General features: G+C 42.1%; 1 protein-coding gene across 1 annotated transcript in view; it reads right to left on the bottom strand.

The window, feature by feature from the left end:
- The window catches only part of LOC129189297 (glypican-1-like), a 41,184-nt gene extending 27,336 nt beyond the window's left edge, over positions 1–13,848 (bottom strand). The window contains exon 1 of the mRNA XM_054790865.1: positions 13,028–13,848. Coding sequence (XP_054646840.1) covers positions 13,028–13,169 — 142 coding nt within the window. The 5' untranslated portion in view covers positions 13,170–13,848. The remainder of the gene's footprint in view (positions 1–13,027) is intronic.
- Between the last annotated feature and the right edge of the window lie 2,690 nt (positions 13,849–16,538).

The raw sequence follows: 16,538 nt of genomic DNA, 5'->3' as shown, positions 1-16,538 counted from the left end.
TACAAAATGTACCAATGTGGCCCCCATAAATCCTATGGTGGAAAAATGTACACATTAAGAGAATAAAACAGCAAAAAAAAAAAACAGTGTACATTGAGTGTATGACAAATGCTAAATCAAAAGGTATAAGTCACTTCCATACTAGCACTCATTCTGATTGCCTGGGTCTGGGTTGGCTCAGATATCACACCACCACATCAAAGCAGCTTATTGCTGAGCAGTAAAAGTGGCACAGTGGTTTGAATTTAGTCCCTTCAGTCAGACGTTTATTCGCTGCTTCCCTTTCTTAATGAGCGTCTTACAATAACCCTGTCACTTACAACGGCAAATTACTACTACCTAAATGAGAGACTGCTGGTAAACCTCTGCCTGTCTTTCCATCCTGCGCTTTTTGCGCCCTTTATAGGCAACTGTATGTGATTTACCGTCCCATTCGACCTTCATCCAAACCTTTACTATGCACCAAAGAGGGAAATGAGTCAGAGAAAAGAGGGACAAAGTAATGATGAAAAAGGAAGAAAGCGATGGAGGGATGACAAGGCAATAAAATGGAAATGAAGTCGGGTGAGGAGGTGAGAAAGATCACTGCTGCTAGACAGAAGCAGAAGCAGAAGCAGAAAAGGGTGAAAAGGAGTACATTATAAAGCTGTTATCTGCTTCATAAGTGTCTAATAAATCTGTCGTGGTGTTTTTCCTATGATTTTGATGATATTTTTTAAAAAAAATCTACATCCATACGATAACAAGAATTTTAAAAATAAATAATTTTCAGGTAAAAGCAAATCTTTTTCGATTTGTTTTAAGGTTTGTAGTTTTTCTATATGAGATGTGAAATATGAGACAGATGTGTTGATCTGTTTTACTTCTATAACAATTCATATACCATAAATTTCCAGTGGACAAGCTGCTACTTTTTTCTCACGCTTTGAAGGTTCATACTGTGTCTGTCTTTGTAGAGTGTCAAAAAATCCACGCTCACCAACGGGTTTCCAAAGGCTGGACTACTGCGTGAGGACAGCTCAAGCTAAAGCGCTAATATGCCTTGAGGCGAAAGTGACACCAAGAGCTACAATGAATGATAGAGCGAGACTGACAAAGTGTGTGACAAAGGAATTATGAGGCTGTTCAAGTCTAGCGCTGAAGATGACGACTCAGTGGTTTGAGTTCCCAGGTGGAGGATGAAGACGGCGATGAAAGACTTTTCCGGTGCACTACTGTTTAACTAGCTGTATTACACGCACTGTCCGGCACTGTTTGAAAGAAAAACAATCTTTCTGTGTAACGTCTTTCTGTGTACTAAATATCCACGTTACGATGTGGACATCTGGGGCTTATGAACCGGTGCAACCTACGTATACGTCCAAATCTTTTTTCTCTTTTAATTTAGTGGGTGTGGCGTACATACCGGTTCAGTAATACAGTATATAACCCTTACCTTTTAGGCACTTAAAGCACTTTAAAATGCCAACTCATTCACACGATGACTAATAAAATATGTTGTCATGGATAGCTAACAGCTCATGCACTGACACAGCATGACTTTCTGGTGCATCATCCTGTACGATCACAGGAGGAAGATGAGGCAGATCCTCAAACGAATAATAATAACATGAATTTTCCATCGAACTGTACAGTATTATAAATGTATTTTCTGTATGACTCCAATCATTTTTTTACACTTTCGTCAGTAATAATCGCTGAATTTGCACATTTCCTGATCAAATACATGGCAGATACCTAAGATGAGGCTGCCGCGAGTGTCTCATCTCTGAGACACCGTCTGAGTGCACTCAGTGAGTGCACAGAGTTGGATCACGGCACCTGCCAGTTTCTGTTTGTCTGCATGTCGCCAATAATATCATGTTACAGAAACATGTATTATACACCAATACTTTGGTCTTGCAAATGAGGAGAGTGCTGCAGCACCTCTCTAATTTTCAGTAAAATACTAAAATATTTGATATCTGCAGCCCTACTTATTTGTACCCTCTGCTTGTTGCCACCAGATAGTGACCAGATAGCGATATCCATATCCAACAACCAAGTCTCCAATCAGAAATTAAGTATCAATCCATTCATTTTCTACTACTCATCTTGTTCAGGGTCATGTGGAGCTGCAGCCTATGCCGGCTGACTTTGGGCGACAGGAAGACTACACCGCAGAATGGTCACCAGTCAATCACAGGCACATATAGAGACAAACAGCCAGTCACATTCACATGAAATCAAGTATTTTATATTGAATTGTTATAATGTTTTATGGTATATATAATCCTTCTATATAAACACACAGTGAGACAGACGGGAAGGTGCTTGAAAGTTTGTGTGAAACATTACCAGACTAAAAATACTTGACCACAGACCAGCCCTGTCTGCTTCCCACGTGCATGCGTGTGTGTGAGCGTTCACCAACCTCACGTATAATACTATAATTTGGGGTAATTTCTGGGAGTAGTAACTGTTATTTTACTTCATTTCACTGTAAAACAGCACAACATGTGCCTGCTGCGACTGCATGTGCCACACTGGAAAGTATCTGACTGCGCAAATTTGTGCAGGGGTTGGTGGATGAGTCAGGACGGGGCACAGGTCACGGCAGCTATCTTTGCTATCTTTGACGTCTATATTTAGCAGGTATTAACCGAAAACATTTTGTATTTTTGTCGACAGACAAAACTACAGAACCACTGCTGCGTGTTTATATACAGTACGTGCTGCATTTTAAGACAGGGTCCAAACAAAAAGCAACAAATGTGAAAACTAGTGAGCATGTATGTGGTGTTGCAAGGTCAGCATGTGTTAGATGCCAGGGCTGTGAGCTGCTCACACATAGATTAACTGATCAGGATTAGCAGAGATTAGACATCAGTCCTTAATCCAACAGCACTCTAATGGTGCTGATGGTAGGAAGGTGGCAAATAAAGGTGGGTGTGCGGGTGTTTATGTGTGTGTCACCGAACAATCCACATTTGTCAGCGGTTTAGTATGAGATTGTGTATGTGGGGGTATGTGCGTGTGTGTAGTGGGAACATTAATAAGGGCGCACATCATTGCTGTTCTTTCACAGTAGGGGGCTTCAAATCTCTTTGGATTGGTGGAACATTAGGTCACAGACTGAGGTAAATTGTTTCCAGGTCAGATCTTCAACTTCATCAGAACAGAGGAACTCAGTGAAAGTGAAAGCCACGTGGACTGAAGGTTTTTGACTGAGACGACGTAACTCAACACTTAGAAATCAACTTCTGCTGCATGATGATTTCCACTCTGGCCTGTTCTTAACCCTCCTATTTCTCAATCGTATTTTCTACTAAAATGTCCTGCATGGGAATGCTGAATTTTTGCAGAATTAGAACAGGAAAAATGTCATACAGTCCCAAAATCTGCCATGTACAGTATATATACTGTATATAAGTATATCCAATGTATCAGGGGTAGGGGAACCTATGGCTCGGGAGACATTTCTAAGCATTTCTTAACACGATAACATGTATTTATTTAAAAAAAGAAACTGCTGATGTTTTAAAGTAAAACATTACAGAAATCAGAGTGTAAAAAATATAAAACTTTCTTTTGCATTTTAAACCATCAATCCATTTTCTACCAAAATGTGGGTGGCCAGAGCCAATGCCAGCTGTCCTTATATTTTCCGGGCCAGACACCAAAACGTGGGTCATTGAGATGTCAAGAAGTAAACGTCCCTCCTTTTGTAAAACAGTCAGCTTAATAATTCTGCAGAGCCAACCTTTTTGTCAAAGAAAATGGTGAAAAGAAAGAAAGATACGGAGTATGGTGCAAAACCATGCAGCGCCAGAAGTCACATTAATGGTAAGAAGCATTTTATTTATTATTGGATAGCTTCATTATAACAACGTTATAAAAAAAAAATAAATTCAGACTTATTATATTCTAAAATTGTTGGTCTTGCTCAAAAAGGTCAACATTAAAATCATTTTCTAGGTCCCTTGGAAACAGAGGGATTAACGATGTCACAATGATGTCACAACTGCTTCCCGGATGCTGGAAGTGATGGTGACAACGCATACCCATTCGGGAACAATGCACATCATGCGTACGATTGTCATGCCCTTGACGTAAACAGTACTTGACAAGGTGAAAATAAGTCGTGCGGGAGCGTGGTCATTTTGTGCCAAAGCTCGCCATTTTCGGTCACGTACTGCGGGGCAAATGCCTAATTTCTGCGTAACCAGAACGCAAACAGTGCACAAACTAGTCTTCACGCTTTTCAGGCTTACCATAAATAAATAAATAAATGACACGCATTGCCATCGCAAATTGCGGGACAATGCGGTGGCAAAATGCATGCAAGTGTAAACGTATTTACGGACACATGCGACATCAATGTTAGACGCTACTTGAGTAATTTTATATCCGCTCTGTTGGCACGAGATTGGTTGTAAAAACAATTACATGTTGTATGAATGCTAAAAAAATAATGATTTTATCCGTGCTTCATTAGCCTTAGCAAAAGTTTACCTCGAAGGAGGTGGTGATGGCGAGGACGACAACACGACCCTGTGGTGTTTGCATTGAAGGTGCTGATGCATTGCCTTTGTGCTGCCGTCAAACATGAGTTCAGCTGAGCAAAGTTGACATGTCGCCGACCTCACTTGATTATTGTTATTAAAATGTTGCCACACTTTAGAGCAGTGGTCCCCAGTGGGTTTGTTGACCGACGGACTGGCTTGTGTTCCCACAATTCCACAATTCTCCCACGGAACTGGGGGAGTTCGTACATTATAGCGATCGAATGTATCTTATTTATGATGTATTGCGTAAAACTAAGACATAAACAACATAAATTAAAAGCACAACATGAATGCCGACCCACCATCCACCAGTTCAAGCCTGGAGTTTTTCCAGAGGGATTATTACATTGCTTTTTGACGTGTGTGGTATAAAGCAGTGTGCTAGCACGAATTAACTTGAGAGATGTGCACATTAGCACTCAATAAGTCGTCAAAACTTACCTTTATGCATTCCCACATAGTATCAGCATTTGACACCAAATATGAGGTGAAAAAAAATGGTAAAAATACAGTAGAAAGTGCAGAGAGAAAGTTAGCACACGCACAATGAACATGCGTCAAGTGAGACGGATGTAACAAAGAGAATCCGGCCATTTTTCAAAATAAAACATAAAAAAAAATTTAAAAATATTGAAAATTATTTTTTCTTTCTGTGCGGCCCGGTACCAAATGACGCACAGCCCGGTACCGGGCCGTGGCCCGGCGATTGGGGATCACTGCTTTTGAGTGTTTGGGTCTACTTTTCCGGTAATTCGCTTCTCTCTCAAGACTCGCCACTTTGTCTTTAAACTTCTACACGTCTTTTGATAAATAAATGACTCTGTTGCGGTCTATCAATTAAAATTTTGCGTCATTTTTGCGATGTGGAATGAAACCAGAATACTCAGAGAGAAGCCACACATGCACAGTCTAACGAAATTAGAACAAACGATGTGGGCTTTGGAGGTTCGTCTTGTTTGAATGATGCACACTTACAGTGAACGGTGAGGGCAGCTCTGCACTTGCTTGAGGGAGTGCAAAGGTTAGTGAAATGGAAAGCAGGACAGAGTGAAGACTCCATGTACATTCTCTAATTCGAGTGCAACCACTGAGGAGACATTCAGTGTACCCTCGCTTCGAAATGACCAACCACAGTGCATGACATTTAATACGAAGTCGACTGAAATGAAGGGTGAGCACATTTCACCTACAGTACATGTTTCATCCACTCCCGTCGTGTTATTCACAGTCAGAAATATTCCAAATGTTTTAACTTTAGATGTAGTGTACCTACAGTAGAGTGTTTTGTAAGACATGTCTTCTTCTCTTTGTTCATAATGGCGCCATTGCAAATTTATTCCACAGTCAAACTGTCAACACCATAAAAACTTTATTAACTGTACAGGTAAGTAACAATTTAACATCCTTTACTGTCTTACAAGTGTATGCAGTATGTGCAGTTGGTCTGTATATACAGTATACTGTGCTGTACGTGCAATACTCTGAAACGATAAAAACAATTAAAGTGATGTCATGGAAAAAATATCTTTGAGTCATCACAGGGCTGCAGGGACAGCGAGGCAGGCATGTGTCAACAACACAATGCTTCACAAATTCCAATACGTGTTGCAGACTTTCCCCTCCTTAATATGTTACTTTTCTATTTAATCTTGCAACAGAGTAGGCTTTGTAATCTTGGCGGTATATTTATGGTGTTTATTTAATAACTGGGCATTTATACAGTTGGAGCATTTAGCGGTGAAGCAATGAAGCGGTACGAGGAAATGACGAGATCTATAGCTTTCTGTTATTCGGCAATTATTTCTACATTTCACATTTCCAAGTTACAACAATGTTTTAACTTTGATTTTAGTATAAATTGTCCGTGTTGCGCACTATGAACTGCATCATGTTGATTCTATGCTCCACTCGACAAGAGTGGCAGGATTAGCAAACTCAGAGAGAGGTGGCTTCTCTGCGTTTTTTTGGTTGTTTCCGAAACTTTTTTCCCGTTATGATGGACTATCTTAGGGTTTTCCGAAATACAAATATCGACATACGAGAACCGCGCATCTATTTGCCATTTTTGCTCTGACTTTACACGACTTCTAGTTACGAATACGCTTATTTAACCCCCCGTTTCTTTGAGGCAAGGCCGACAATAACCGGATCTGACATCACGAGAAACCTAGCAATAAATAGCATATAATAAGGAGGAGAGGTTAAACAAAGCAGAAGGGTGAGCAAACGGATGGATGGATGAGGAGAAAAACCAAACGCTGGTTCGTACATTGTTGATTTTGGCTGCAAAGATGGTTGTTAAAACATCATAAATGTGCTTTACTTTACATCTTTTTCCTCTGAACACAGTCTGAGGTTATTTCTGTATGGATGCAGGCAGACTGGCTCTTGTATTCATCATACTTATGTGATTATGTGTTTCAAGTACTGGAATCAAATCAGCATCGGTAATCAGTACCAGAATGGCATACAGCTTTGATATACGTTTATGTAACAGTACATAGTTCAATTGTGTGTGTATTAGGGCTGTCAGTCTATTAAAAATGTTCCTCTCGATTCATGTCAAGGTTTTCATGGTTAATGGCTTTTCGTGATTAATGGCTTGTGTTGTTATGTTCCATTTAACTTAGAGATATATGTTTCACATTATAATAATGCAAGATCAGATATGTTTGATTTCAAATTTAAACAAACGGTTCTTGTTTTATTGTGTTAAATGGCACAGTTCTCCACAATATTTAAACCGTAAGGCTACCGCATTAAAAGACATCCTGAAATTTCAATCACTCGTTTGTTTATTCATTGATGTCATTTCTACGTATTGTGTTCAGCTTCATGGGTGAGCTGAACCCCGAATCACCAGGTTGTGAGGCAGATGTTCCGACCACACACTCACTTAGTTTTTATGGTCAAAATGGTCAAAATAAATGAATTCCCGATGATATCGTGAACTTCTCTGGACCAGGAAAAAGCTACACATAGAATGCTCTCTGCACAGACTGAAATCTGAGTAAAAATACAGCTCTCAAGTTGAACAGACATGCCTTGACTCGGATGTATGGTAAAAGTCTTACACATGTATATGTTTACTCCTTGGTACAGTACAAAGAGTTGGCTGTTAAGCCCAGATCACAACTGGTTGTATGTGCAAAACAACGCAAGAAACACATGTAGGGAATGTGTGTCCTGATTTTCGAGCCGTAGACTGTCCGCAGAAGTTCTTTGTTTTTTTTTTCGTTTTGTTCCAGTTGAAAGACAAACTTACGCACTTCGTACATCTTCGCGTGTCATCCGTACGGCCGATGTGTGTCCTCTGTACGTTTTGTTGGTGTCGGGCTTGGGCAAAATGCCAATTTTTTCGTATGTCGCCACACGTGAACCCCACATACGTAGTTAGTGGGGTATGGACACCACAACTACGTTCTCCACGAACAAAAAAAAACCGCAACGATTTGTGCAACCCTTTCAGTCAAGTTAACATCCACCTGTTCTATGGAAAGTATATAAGTGCTGTCTGCATGTTCGAATCTTCATCATACATTGCTTGTCCACGGGTCTGTAACAATGCCGCAACGTTATGATCCAAGCTCGATATAAAGTTGTCTGGTACAGTTCTCATCCTGCATTAGACATCATAAGAGATTCACCGTTGCGCTTCCTAGACATCTTTTCAACCAAACGCACACATATAGAAAAATACACAGAAACACACCGACTGAAGCATGTACTCAAAGACCTGTGTCTGTCTGGAAAATGCAATGCAGTGGTTCAAACCAAACAAAGCGGGGGAAAAACAGGAGGAAGAGTTCAGTAGAAAGTGTATCTTCGTGCATGTGCTTGAGCAAGCATGTGATGTAGAATGGATGACAGATTAGTATCAGTAACAATTTCTTGTTGCACACAAACCAACGTTGAACCACTACAAAGCAGTGAGTTTGCAACGACTGTGATTGGCCGTCACAGAACTGCCTGGACCATAACACCCCCCACCTCTCGCTCTAGTAGCAAGTATACAAGGCGAGTTTAGCTAACAACTTAAGCCCATCCATCTCCTCTTTAGGGTCACGGGGGCATGCTGGAGCCTATCCCAGCTGACTTCGGGCGACAGGCGGGGTACACCCTGGACTGGTCGCCAGCCAATCGCAGGGCACATATAGACAAACAACCATTCACATTCACATTGGACAATTTACAATTTAGACAATTTAGAGTCGCCAATTAACCTAACCTGCATGTTTTTGGAATGTGGGAGGAAACCGGAATACCCGGAGAAAACCCACGCACGCACAGGGAACAAACTCCACACAGAAATGCCCAAGGTAGAATCGAACCCAGGTCTTCTTGATTTCCAGACTGTTACTGTGTTGGCCAACATGCTAACCACTAGACCACCGTGCGGCCCTCCATATATACTGTACATGTTTTCTGCAAAATTTTCGGAGGCTGAATCGGCATTGAAAAAAAAAAAAAACTTCTGCAGAGTGGATCGCGACCAACTTGTTTTCAGTTTGTCGCAGGTCTTTGAATGGGCCAATAAAAATCATAGGAAAACAGTGACACAACGTGCTTGTGTTGTGTGGTGTTGGTGATCGGAGCCGCAATGTTCATGAATGCACCTCGCGTGTGATTGGTGGAGCACGGGGAAGTGTTCTTGCGAGTGTGGAGAGGATGGAGAGACGTGTGTGCTTGCTACGCCGCCACAAGGTGAGTGCCATGTTTTATGGCGTTTTCTCACGACTGCGTTCCACGTTGATTGGGTTCATTTCTTGACTTTTATGAATTCATTCAGAACTATTTACATCCAAGAAACTTTTCTTTCTCCCACCCCTACTCTTAACACACATCACACCACAAGACAATCGGTCAGGGTGATCTCAAAGGGGCTCAAAATGTGTCATGAATGAAATGGTGATCAAATAATGTTGACAAGTCGTACTATCATGTTCACTTCTATGAAATGAATTGACATGACCTTTGTGGTCTTCAATAAAACAAAATCCAATAAACAAACACAATTCTGTGGCAAAGGTCTCAGTAAGCAACACACAATATGGTCTGATCTTGTTTCTGAGAGTTATTTGATCACATGGGTGTGAGCTTCTCTCCAAGATAATGCATTTGTGAATTTAACTGTCAACTTTGGAGGTGTTGGCTTTCACTGACTAACACCCCCCAACCCGCCACACACACACAGTAAAGATGAGCTTGACTATACCATTGGACAGGTGAAGGCTACAATGTCTTTGAGTTAAAAACGCTTGCAGGCATAAAGACAAACTGGCAGCCAGCAGGAAAGACGACTTCCATTCATATGGCATTAAACCTGGGGGATAATAGCTATCTGAGCAGGGAGTGAGAAGAATAGAGCTCCTTTTAACTCTTAGGGTTGGAATTCAGAGCGTCCGCTTGTCATATTGCACTCGTCTTACTTTCTTGTAGGCACCAACAACCCAGGTTCCACACCTTGTTTGACCCTGACAGCCTCAATGTGCATTACGTTTAGGGCTGCACAAACAAATATATATTTTTAAATTTACTTTACAAGCTGCATCCCAAAAAAAGTCTGCCTTTTTACCCAAGGACTCAGGCTGCGCTGTCGTTGCTATGATGTCCCCCAACGAGCCGTGCCGGCCAGGGTGAGTTGGCTCAGCGTTAACAGAATCGCGGAATTGGCCAATAAAAATGCAGTCTCCTGTTAAATGCAACATGTTGCGAAAATTGACATCATGTGAATGAAATGCTGTCATCTTGAGGAGAAGAACGTTTGTGTGGGAAAATATTTCCCCAGCGGACCACTCATTCGTCACAGCATCTCCTCACAAGCAGTCACCCACCCCCTCCAGAAGGAGACAACATGTCGAAGCGTCCACCTGAAACACTGGCTAAGTCGGCAAAAAAACTTCTAAACTCATATCTTACTCGTCTCCAAGCAGGAGTGGAAGCTGGCTGGGTTCGCTCAGTTTAGCAGAGCATGCTAGTGCAGCTGTGTATGTGCGACTCAGGCGGGATGAGTGTGATTACCGTTTATTAATAAAGCGATTGGATAATAATGATGATGAGATTTTTATTGATAAGATTTCTTCATAACGTAAGCTTGTGGCCCAGATCGTGGTGTGTGTGCGTGTGTGTGTGTCATGCAGTCCTAATTACTTTCACAAAATGCCAACCTATGCATGGCCCTAAATATACTTTCCCTGTGATATTAGAGTTGTGACAACTGGAAGTCTGGCTGGTTGACTGTAAATTACCTGGAAAAACAATTGAACTCTCAACGAAGAAACTGTTCCCAGCTGTCCTAATTGCACCTTTGTGCTTACACGCATCTGTTTACCCGCTGGTGGAATTGATGTTTGAAAAACATACAAAATCAGACTTCACTAAATCCCCACCCTTTTTAATATCATCTGAATGCTTTGGAGTTTCAGAGAGCAGGAGGCCTGGCAACAGATGGAGCCTGTCCCAAATCATTAGGATGTTGCTTGTGCCTGTGAACACATGAGATACGATACCACACACAGGAAGGCCACAGGGCTGCAACATCTGTGCATGTGTTTAGTGCTTTGACTGATTAGACATTTTAAAAGGAAGAACGGCACTTCGGGAGAACACATACACCATGAAAGAGGTCTAATGGTCCGAGTGATAAAATAGCAGCCCCTGCCTGCTATCTTGAGATTACCCCTGCATATAGGCATGCCCATGGACACATCGCTGTCAGCCCCCTCCTTTGACATTCAAACTGCTTTGTAGGCGTGACTTCCCTCTGTGGCAGCTATGATTGAGCCTGATGAATTCTGCCTGGTAACAAGTGACCAGGAAACGTGCTTGAATATGTCTGTTGATCTCCAGATTCATTTCTTTTTGAAGCTTCACAGTGACTCAAACTTGTGTTTGTGATCCATAATATTGCAGTTGGAATATAAATAAGAATTAAAAAATGCCTTCCTGATATGTGGACTCCAGTACCCACCGGATTCTACATACCATACTGAGTTAAATATTGACAATATTTTCTGTACGGATTAATGATAAGGACTGAGCAATATTAAATCAATCTTATTCATACTAGGTTATAACAAGAGTGCTAGTTTCACGTTGTTTCCATCTGGATTCCACAGTCAACAAATCCTCATAAGTGGCACAGACACACTGAAGCAACTATTCCCTGGGCGCAAAAGCTAAATTTACCAAAAATGAAGAGGCCGTCTTCTGGGAAGTTTTACTTCCTGCCGCTATCATTCTGAGCCCATCTCGCTGTCAGTTTCAATTATTTCTGGGGAGGTGGAACTCTTGCTCAAATAAGCGGAGCAGATCAAGGTCCAAAAGACTGAAGCATTGTGTTCTTCATCTGTCAATAAAAGATGAGTTTTTAATGGAGAGGCAGGGAGCGAGTCGTGCCTGGGCTCCTCCTCGGCCGTCCCCAAAACACTAGCAAAGACCTTGAATGACTCACTTTCTGTCTCCCTCTCTCTGTCTAACCTCTCTGCCTCCTCCTGCCTGTGACTTTCTCCCCCTGTCTGTATTTATTCACCTCCTTCTTGTCTATGTGGTGGCATGTTTCTGTACCAATCCCCCACTCACACAAACCCCTTCATCTCATCATACAAGACACGTGGAACGACCTTCAGGATCATGCACAGTGTACACATAAGCACAACAAAGTCTTTGTCTATATTCCTTGCCTGGCTGCTGCTGCTGTCTGTTAGAAATTGGTAAAAGAATTGGTCGTAGGTGTTCTCCTTCAAAGAAAAACACATCCTCTTCTTACGGTTCAAGGCAATTTAATCAGAATTATAGGGGCCTTCAGTGTGTGCTGTCTGGTTGACTGACAGGCTAACGGGCCAGGTCTCAGTGTGATTGATTATCCGACCTGCTGGGTAATTGAATGGTTGATTAAATGCAGGATTATCAGACTGACGAGACAATTGAACAGAATGTTTGCAAACCTTCCCCCAATATTGGCCCCCGTTTCATTCAGAGCACAACTTTGTGAGGCAACAGCAGCATCCTCATCGTAAGCATTTTAGTTTGCTAGTTTAAGCTACATTCAGCATCTGCAGCATTTTTCAAAGCAAAATTGATGTAAGCAATTCTATACATGGATCATAAAGCATGTGTATATAATTATCTGGTCTGTGTATGTGTTTTTTTTTTTTTTATTAATGTCTCTTTTTGTGCCTGCAGCCACTGACGGATCATCCAGACACATTGGTTACAGCCAAGACTGCCCCCAGCTAATAATGAAAATAATATAAAGTGGGTGTGCAGCATCATCAGAAAACACCCCAGGGTGATCGTCCGGGAAACCCGAGTACTCCACACAAGACATTAACTAAATATACTTGATCAGACCAGCCTTTTTTTGTAAAAAATCATTATTTCTTATTTATGGGCTATATGGCAAAAAAGACACAGTCTCAGTGTCAAAATATTGGAGCTGTACAAATATGAATGATTTATGGGGAGTTTTCTGAACTCACCAGAGGTCTCCGTTTGAGGTACCCCAGCCAGCGTGAAACCCTTCCCGGTGTAGAACTGACGCAGGTCGGAGCAGCTCCTGTCCGCTGCCGGGCCCGCTGCCCCGGTCATGCCCACCAGCAGGGTGAGCACAAGAAGAAGCATCTTCTCAAGTGTAGTCCAGTGAAATTCGTAAGAGGAAAACAAAAATATTTCTGGGCGATTTCCTAAAAAACACTTATTTAGTTGCAGTTCGCCCGTTCAACAATCAAGGTGCTCCGGTGTAACTACCGGGGTGACAAGCAGACGGGAGTGTTTCTGTTTCTGCCGGAGAGGAGCAACGATGTGCGGCTGTGAGTGTCAGGTACACCCCTCTCATTCTCCTCCTCCTCCTCCTCCTCCTCCTCCTCCTCCTCTTCTTCTTCGGCGCTGGAGATACCCTGAGACAAAGGAAGAGGGCGAGGTAGCAGGTGGGGCTCCTTCAAAACTATTAAGAAACCTGTGGGTTTAGAGATTAAAAAAACATATTGTTTTAAATAAGGTTCTACGGTTGAGAGAAACTGTTCTATTCAAAGAATGCGTGTGTGGTGCGGAGGAGCAGTGAAGCGTTAATGCCGGTTTCTCCTCTCACTTCCTCCATCTCTCTCTTTCGCGACTTCTCACGCTCCTAGTTAAATAGCGCCCCCTGGAGGTTGTGAGTATTTGGAAGGCGTAATTAACGTGAGCCTGTATTTTTCGACAATATCCGGAAATACATCGAGCAATGAATTGTCACATCTGTCCCAGTATCCTCTAAGTATCCCATTCAGAAATATAAAGACCTTCACTGAACCATAATTGAGGACAACCAACAACAAAAAACGAAACTGCAAGAAGAATCAATGCACGCCATGCTTCCAATGCTTCCAATGCCTTCTCATTCTCATCACTGCTTAGATTAGGTAGCCTAGACGAGTCCTTCTTATCCTTTTTAGTGAAACACATTTTATATAGGCAAGTTAAAAAAATTGTTTTCAACATATTTTCACACTTTTTTCGTCTATCGTCATAACAGAGAGGTGTGGCTTGCCGTGATGCATATTCGTTAATCACACGCCAAAAAATTACGTAATTCATGAAACAAATTAGCGACAGCCCCCAAAAAATATATGCCGATACAGTATATTGCAATCTATCGATTTCATTTCTACTACGTTACCTCGCATTGCTCCTCACGACGACACACTCTTCTGCACTCTGTGTGCATGCTAGCGGCCCCGCCTCCACCAACCGAGACAAAGATACTGTGTGGCTGACAAAAGGGCTCACTCCGTTCATGCCGTTGTTCTATGGCACAAACATGCCAAGGTCCTGAAACCAATGCTTCTCTTCCTGCTTGTTTGGAGGTGGGAGACGAGGAAAACAGACACGCATGCACATGGCGATATGTTGAGGCCAGCAAATGATCGAGTTCATTTGCATTTATTGTGTGATTAATTAATTTATTATCTTCTCAGGCCTAGTGCTCACAGGTTGTGCCCAAAAAGCTTTTTGAGGCACATATTTTATACTAAGTATCAAGAGATTGTGAAAATGCACCTATTGAAGTTGCCAGTGGGTGTATCGTGAAATTCTTATGTAGAACAAAATGAACTGCGCTCCCATCCCAGTATGCATCTCAGCAAGGGGATCGCTAACGGGAGGGTGTTTGATACCCGCTCTCCAGCTCACTATGGTAGCATCGGTGGACATGATGGATGAGCTGCCTGACACCCAGCAGTCGCTCTCTACATCCTACAACCTTCCAGCGGCACAGCCTGGAAAGGTCAGTGGCGAACCTGAAGTCTGACTGACACCCGAGAAATGAAGCAGAAATCTGCTGATACCAGTGAAGCAGCTTGTGGTTTCGATATGTTATGGTTTCACATCAGAGGCTCATGAGTGTCGATAGATGAAAGGTATTTGTAAGTATTTAACTGATGAAGTGGAGAACTAAGGCGTCATTATAGCGGTGGTGTGTGGTGATGGCCAGCAAAGCCTTCTCTGCTGGCCTAAGCACTATCAGAAGCACTGACCTACATTTACAGTTTCAATTGTAGTATTTGCAGCATGTTCCTTTGCTGCGTTAGTTCCAGTAGTGTATGTTGGATTTTGTTGTTTGTTACAAATAGTTGTTGAATTTGGATTTTACAATAATTGTGACCCATTTCAGCAAAAATAGTCCCTCTGTACCCTAAAATCTGAATAGGACTTTACTGGCTTGTTCTTGTAGGAAGTGTGAGTAAACACGACTCAAACGATTCTTAGTGTCTCAGTATCAAAGTCAATGTTTTCTTCTTTAGCTTTGAATAAACCTTTAAATGTTATTTTAGCGGTATCCAGAGGTCACCGTGTACACTTTGAAACGAAATTACACAATGATCCACAACGCTGCCAGTGTTCGGAGTTCGGAGTTGATCCACAATGATCCACAACGCTGCCAGTGTTCGGAGTTCGGAGTTGCTCATCCAGATTTGCGGTGAAGGAAACATCAAAATTGTAATTTAATCCAGCGACCTCAGGATGGGTTGGCCGTGTGTCTCATCAACAGACACTCGATATGAGCCCAAACCGCAATACAAATGAATCGCAACGCGTCAAAATATTCGTGTAACAAAGGCCACATTCACACTTCAGGTTATGATGCCCGATTTGGATTTTTTGTTAAAATACAATTTTTTATGTGGTCGTTCACATCCCCCCCAAAAATGTGACTTGTCAGTGTGAACGCACAGCGTCTGGGAAATACAGGCATGTGCAAAAGCACAACATCGCACACGTTGACGTGTATTTACTGAAGTAAAGATTGCTGCAGAGTGTGTGCTCTCCTCGGTGCATTTGTGGCAATTTCAAGGATTCTGTGCAACGGGAGTCAATATTTTCTTAACCAAATGATCCTGCGTAGCAGGTTAAGAAGAGGGCTATAATTTTGGCTGTGGCACTTTGTGGAGAACGTCTGCAACGTCTGTTCCGCTGAGCCATCCACCCACACATGACGGTGCTGGGACATTGCCGTGAGCACAAAACACAATTTTCGGACAACAAGAAGAGTTTTTGCCTACAAAACATGCCTTTCGATGACATACATGTCGGATATACTGCATACGACCTGTCTATTCAGACTGCAGTAGCATCGCATACATGTCGGATTTATATCTATCTAATGAGGACTGAGTCGGATTTGAAAAAAATCGGAAATGTGCTGTTCACACTGACACAGACACAGGTCCCATATGAGCAAAAAAATCGGAATTGACCTGCAGTGTGAATGAGTCATCAGACAAGTTCAACGTTGTGAAGGTCACTAAAATAGAAATAACTTTTCCAAGACTTTGGATTTTCAAGTATGTTCGCAATTCATCATAGTTGACACAAGCAATAAAATTGCAGACATATATCGGGCTCTGGATTTCCACGTGCATGCCTGTAAAGCACCAGAGCATGAAGATGAAAAAGAATAATCAGACACAAAGCTGGGAAACCTGCTAGAACCTGCATTTGTTGACCGGTAAGCTT

The sequence above is a fragment of the Dunckerocampus dactyliophorus genome, chromosome 10 (genome assembly GCF_027744805.1).
Source record: "Dunckerocampus dactyliophorus isolate RoL2022-P2 chromosome 10, RoL_Ddac_1.1, whole genome shotgun sequence".
Classification (NCBI taxonomy): Eukaryota; Metazoa; Chordata; class Actinopteri; order Syngnathiformes; family Syngnathidae; genus Dunckerocampus; species Dunckerocampus dactyliophorus.
The sequence above is the reverse complement of the archived record's forward strand: the minus strand, read 5'-3'. Positions and strand labels throughout refer to the sequence as shown.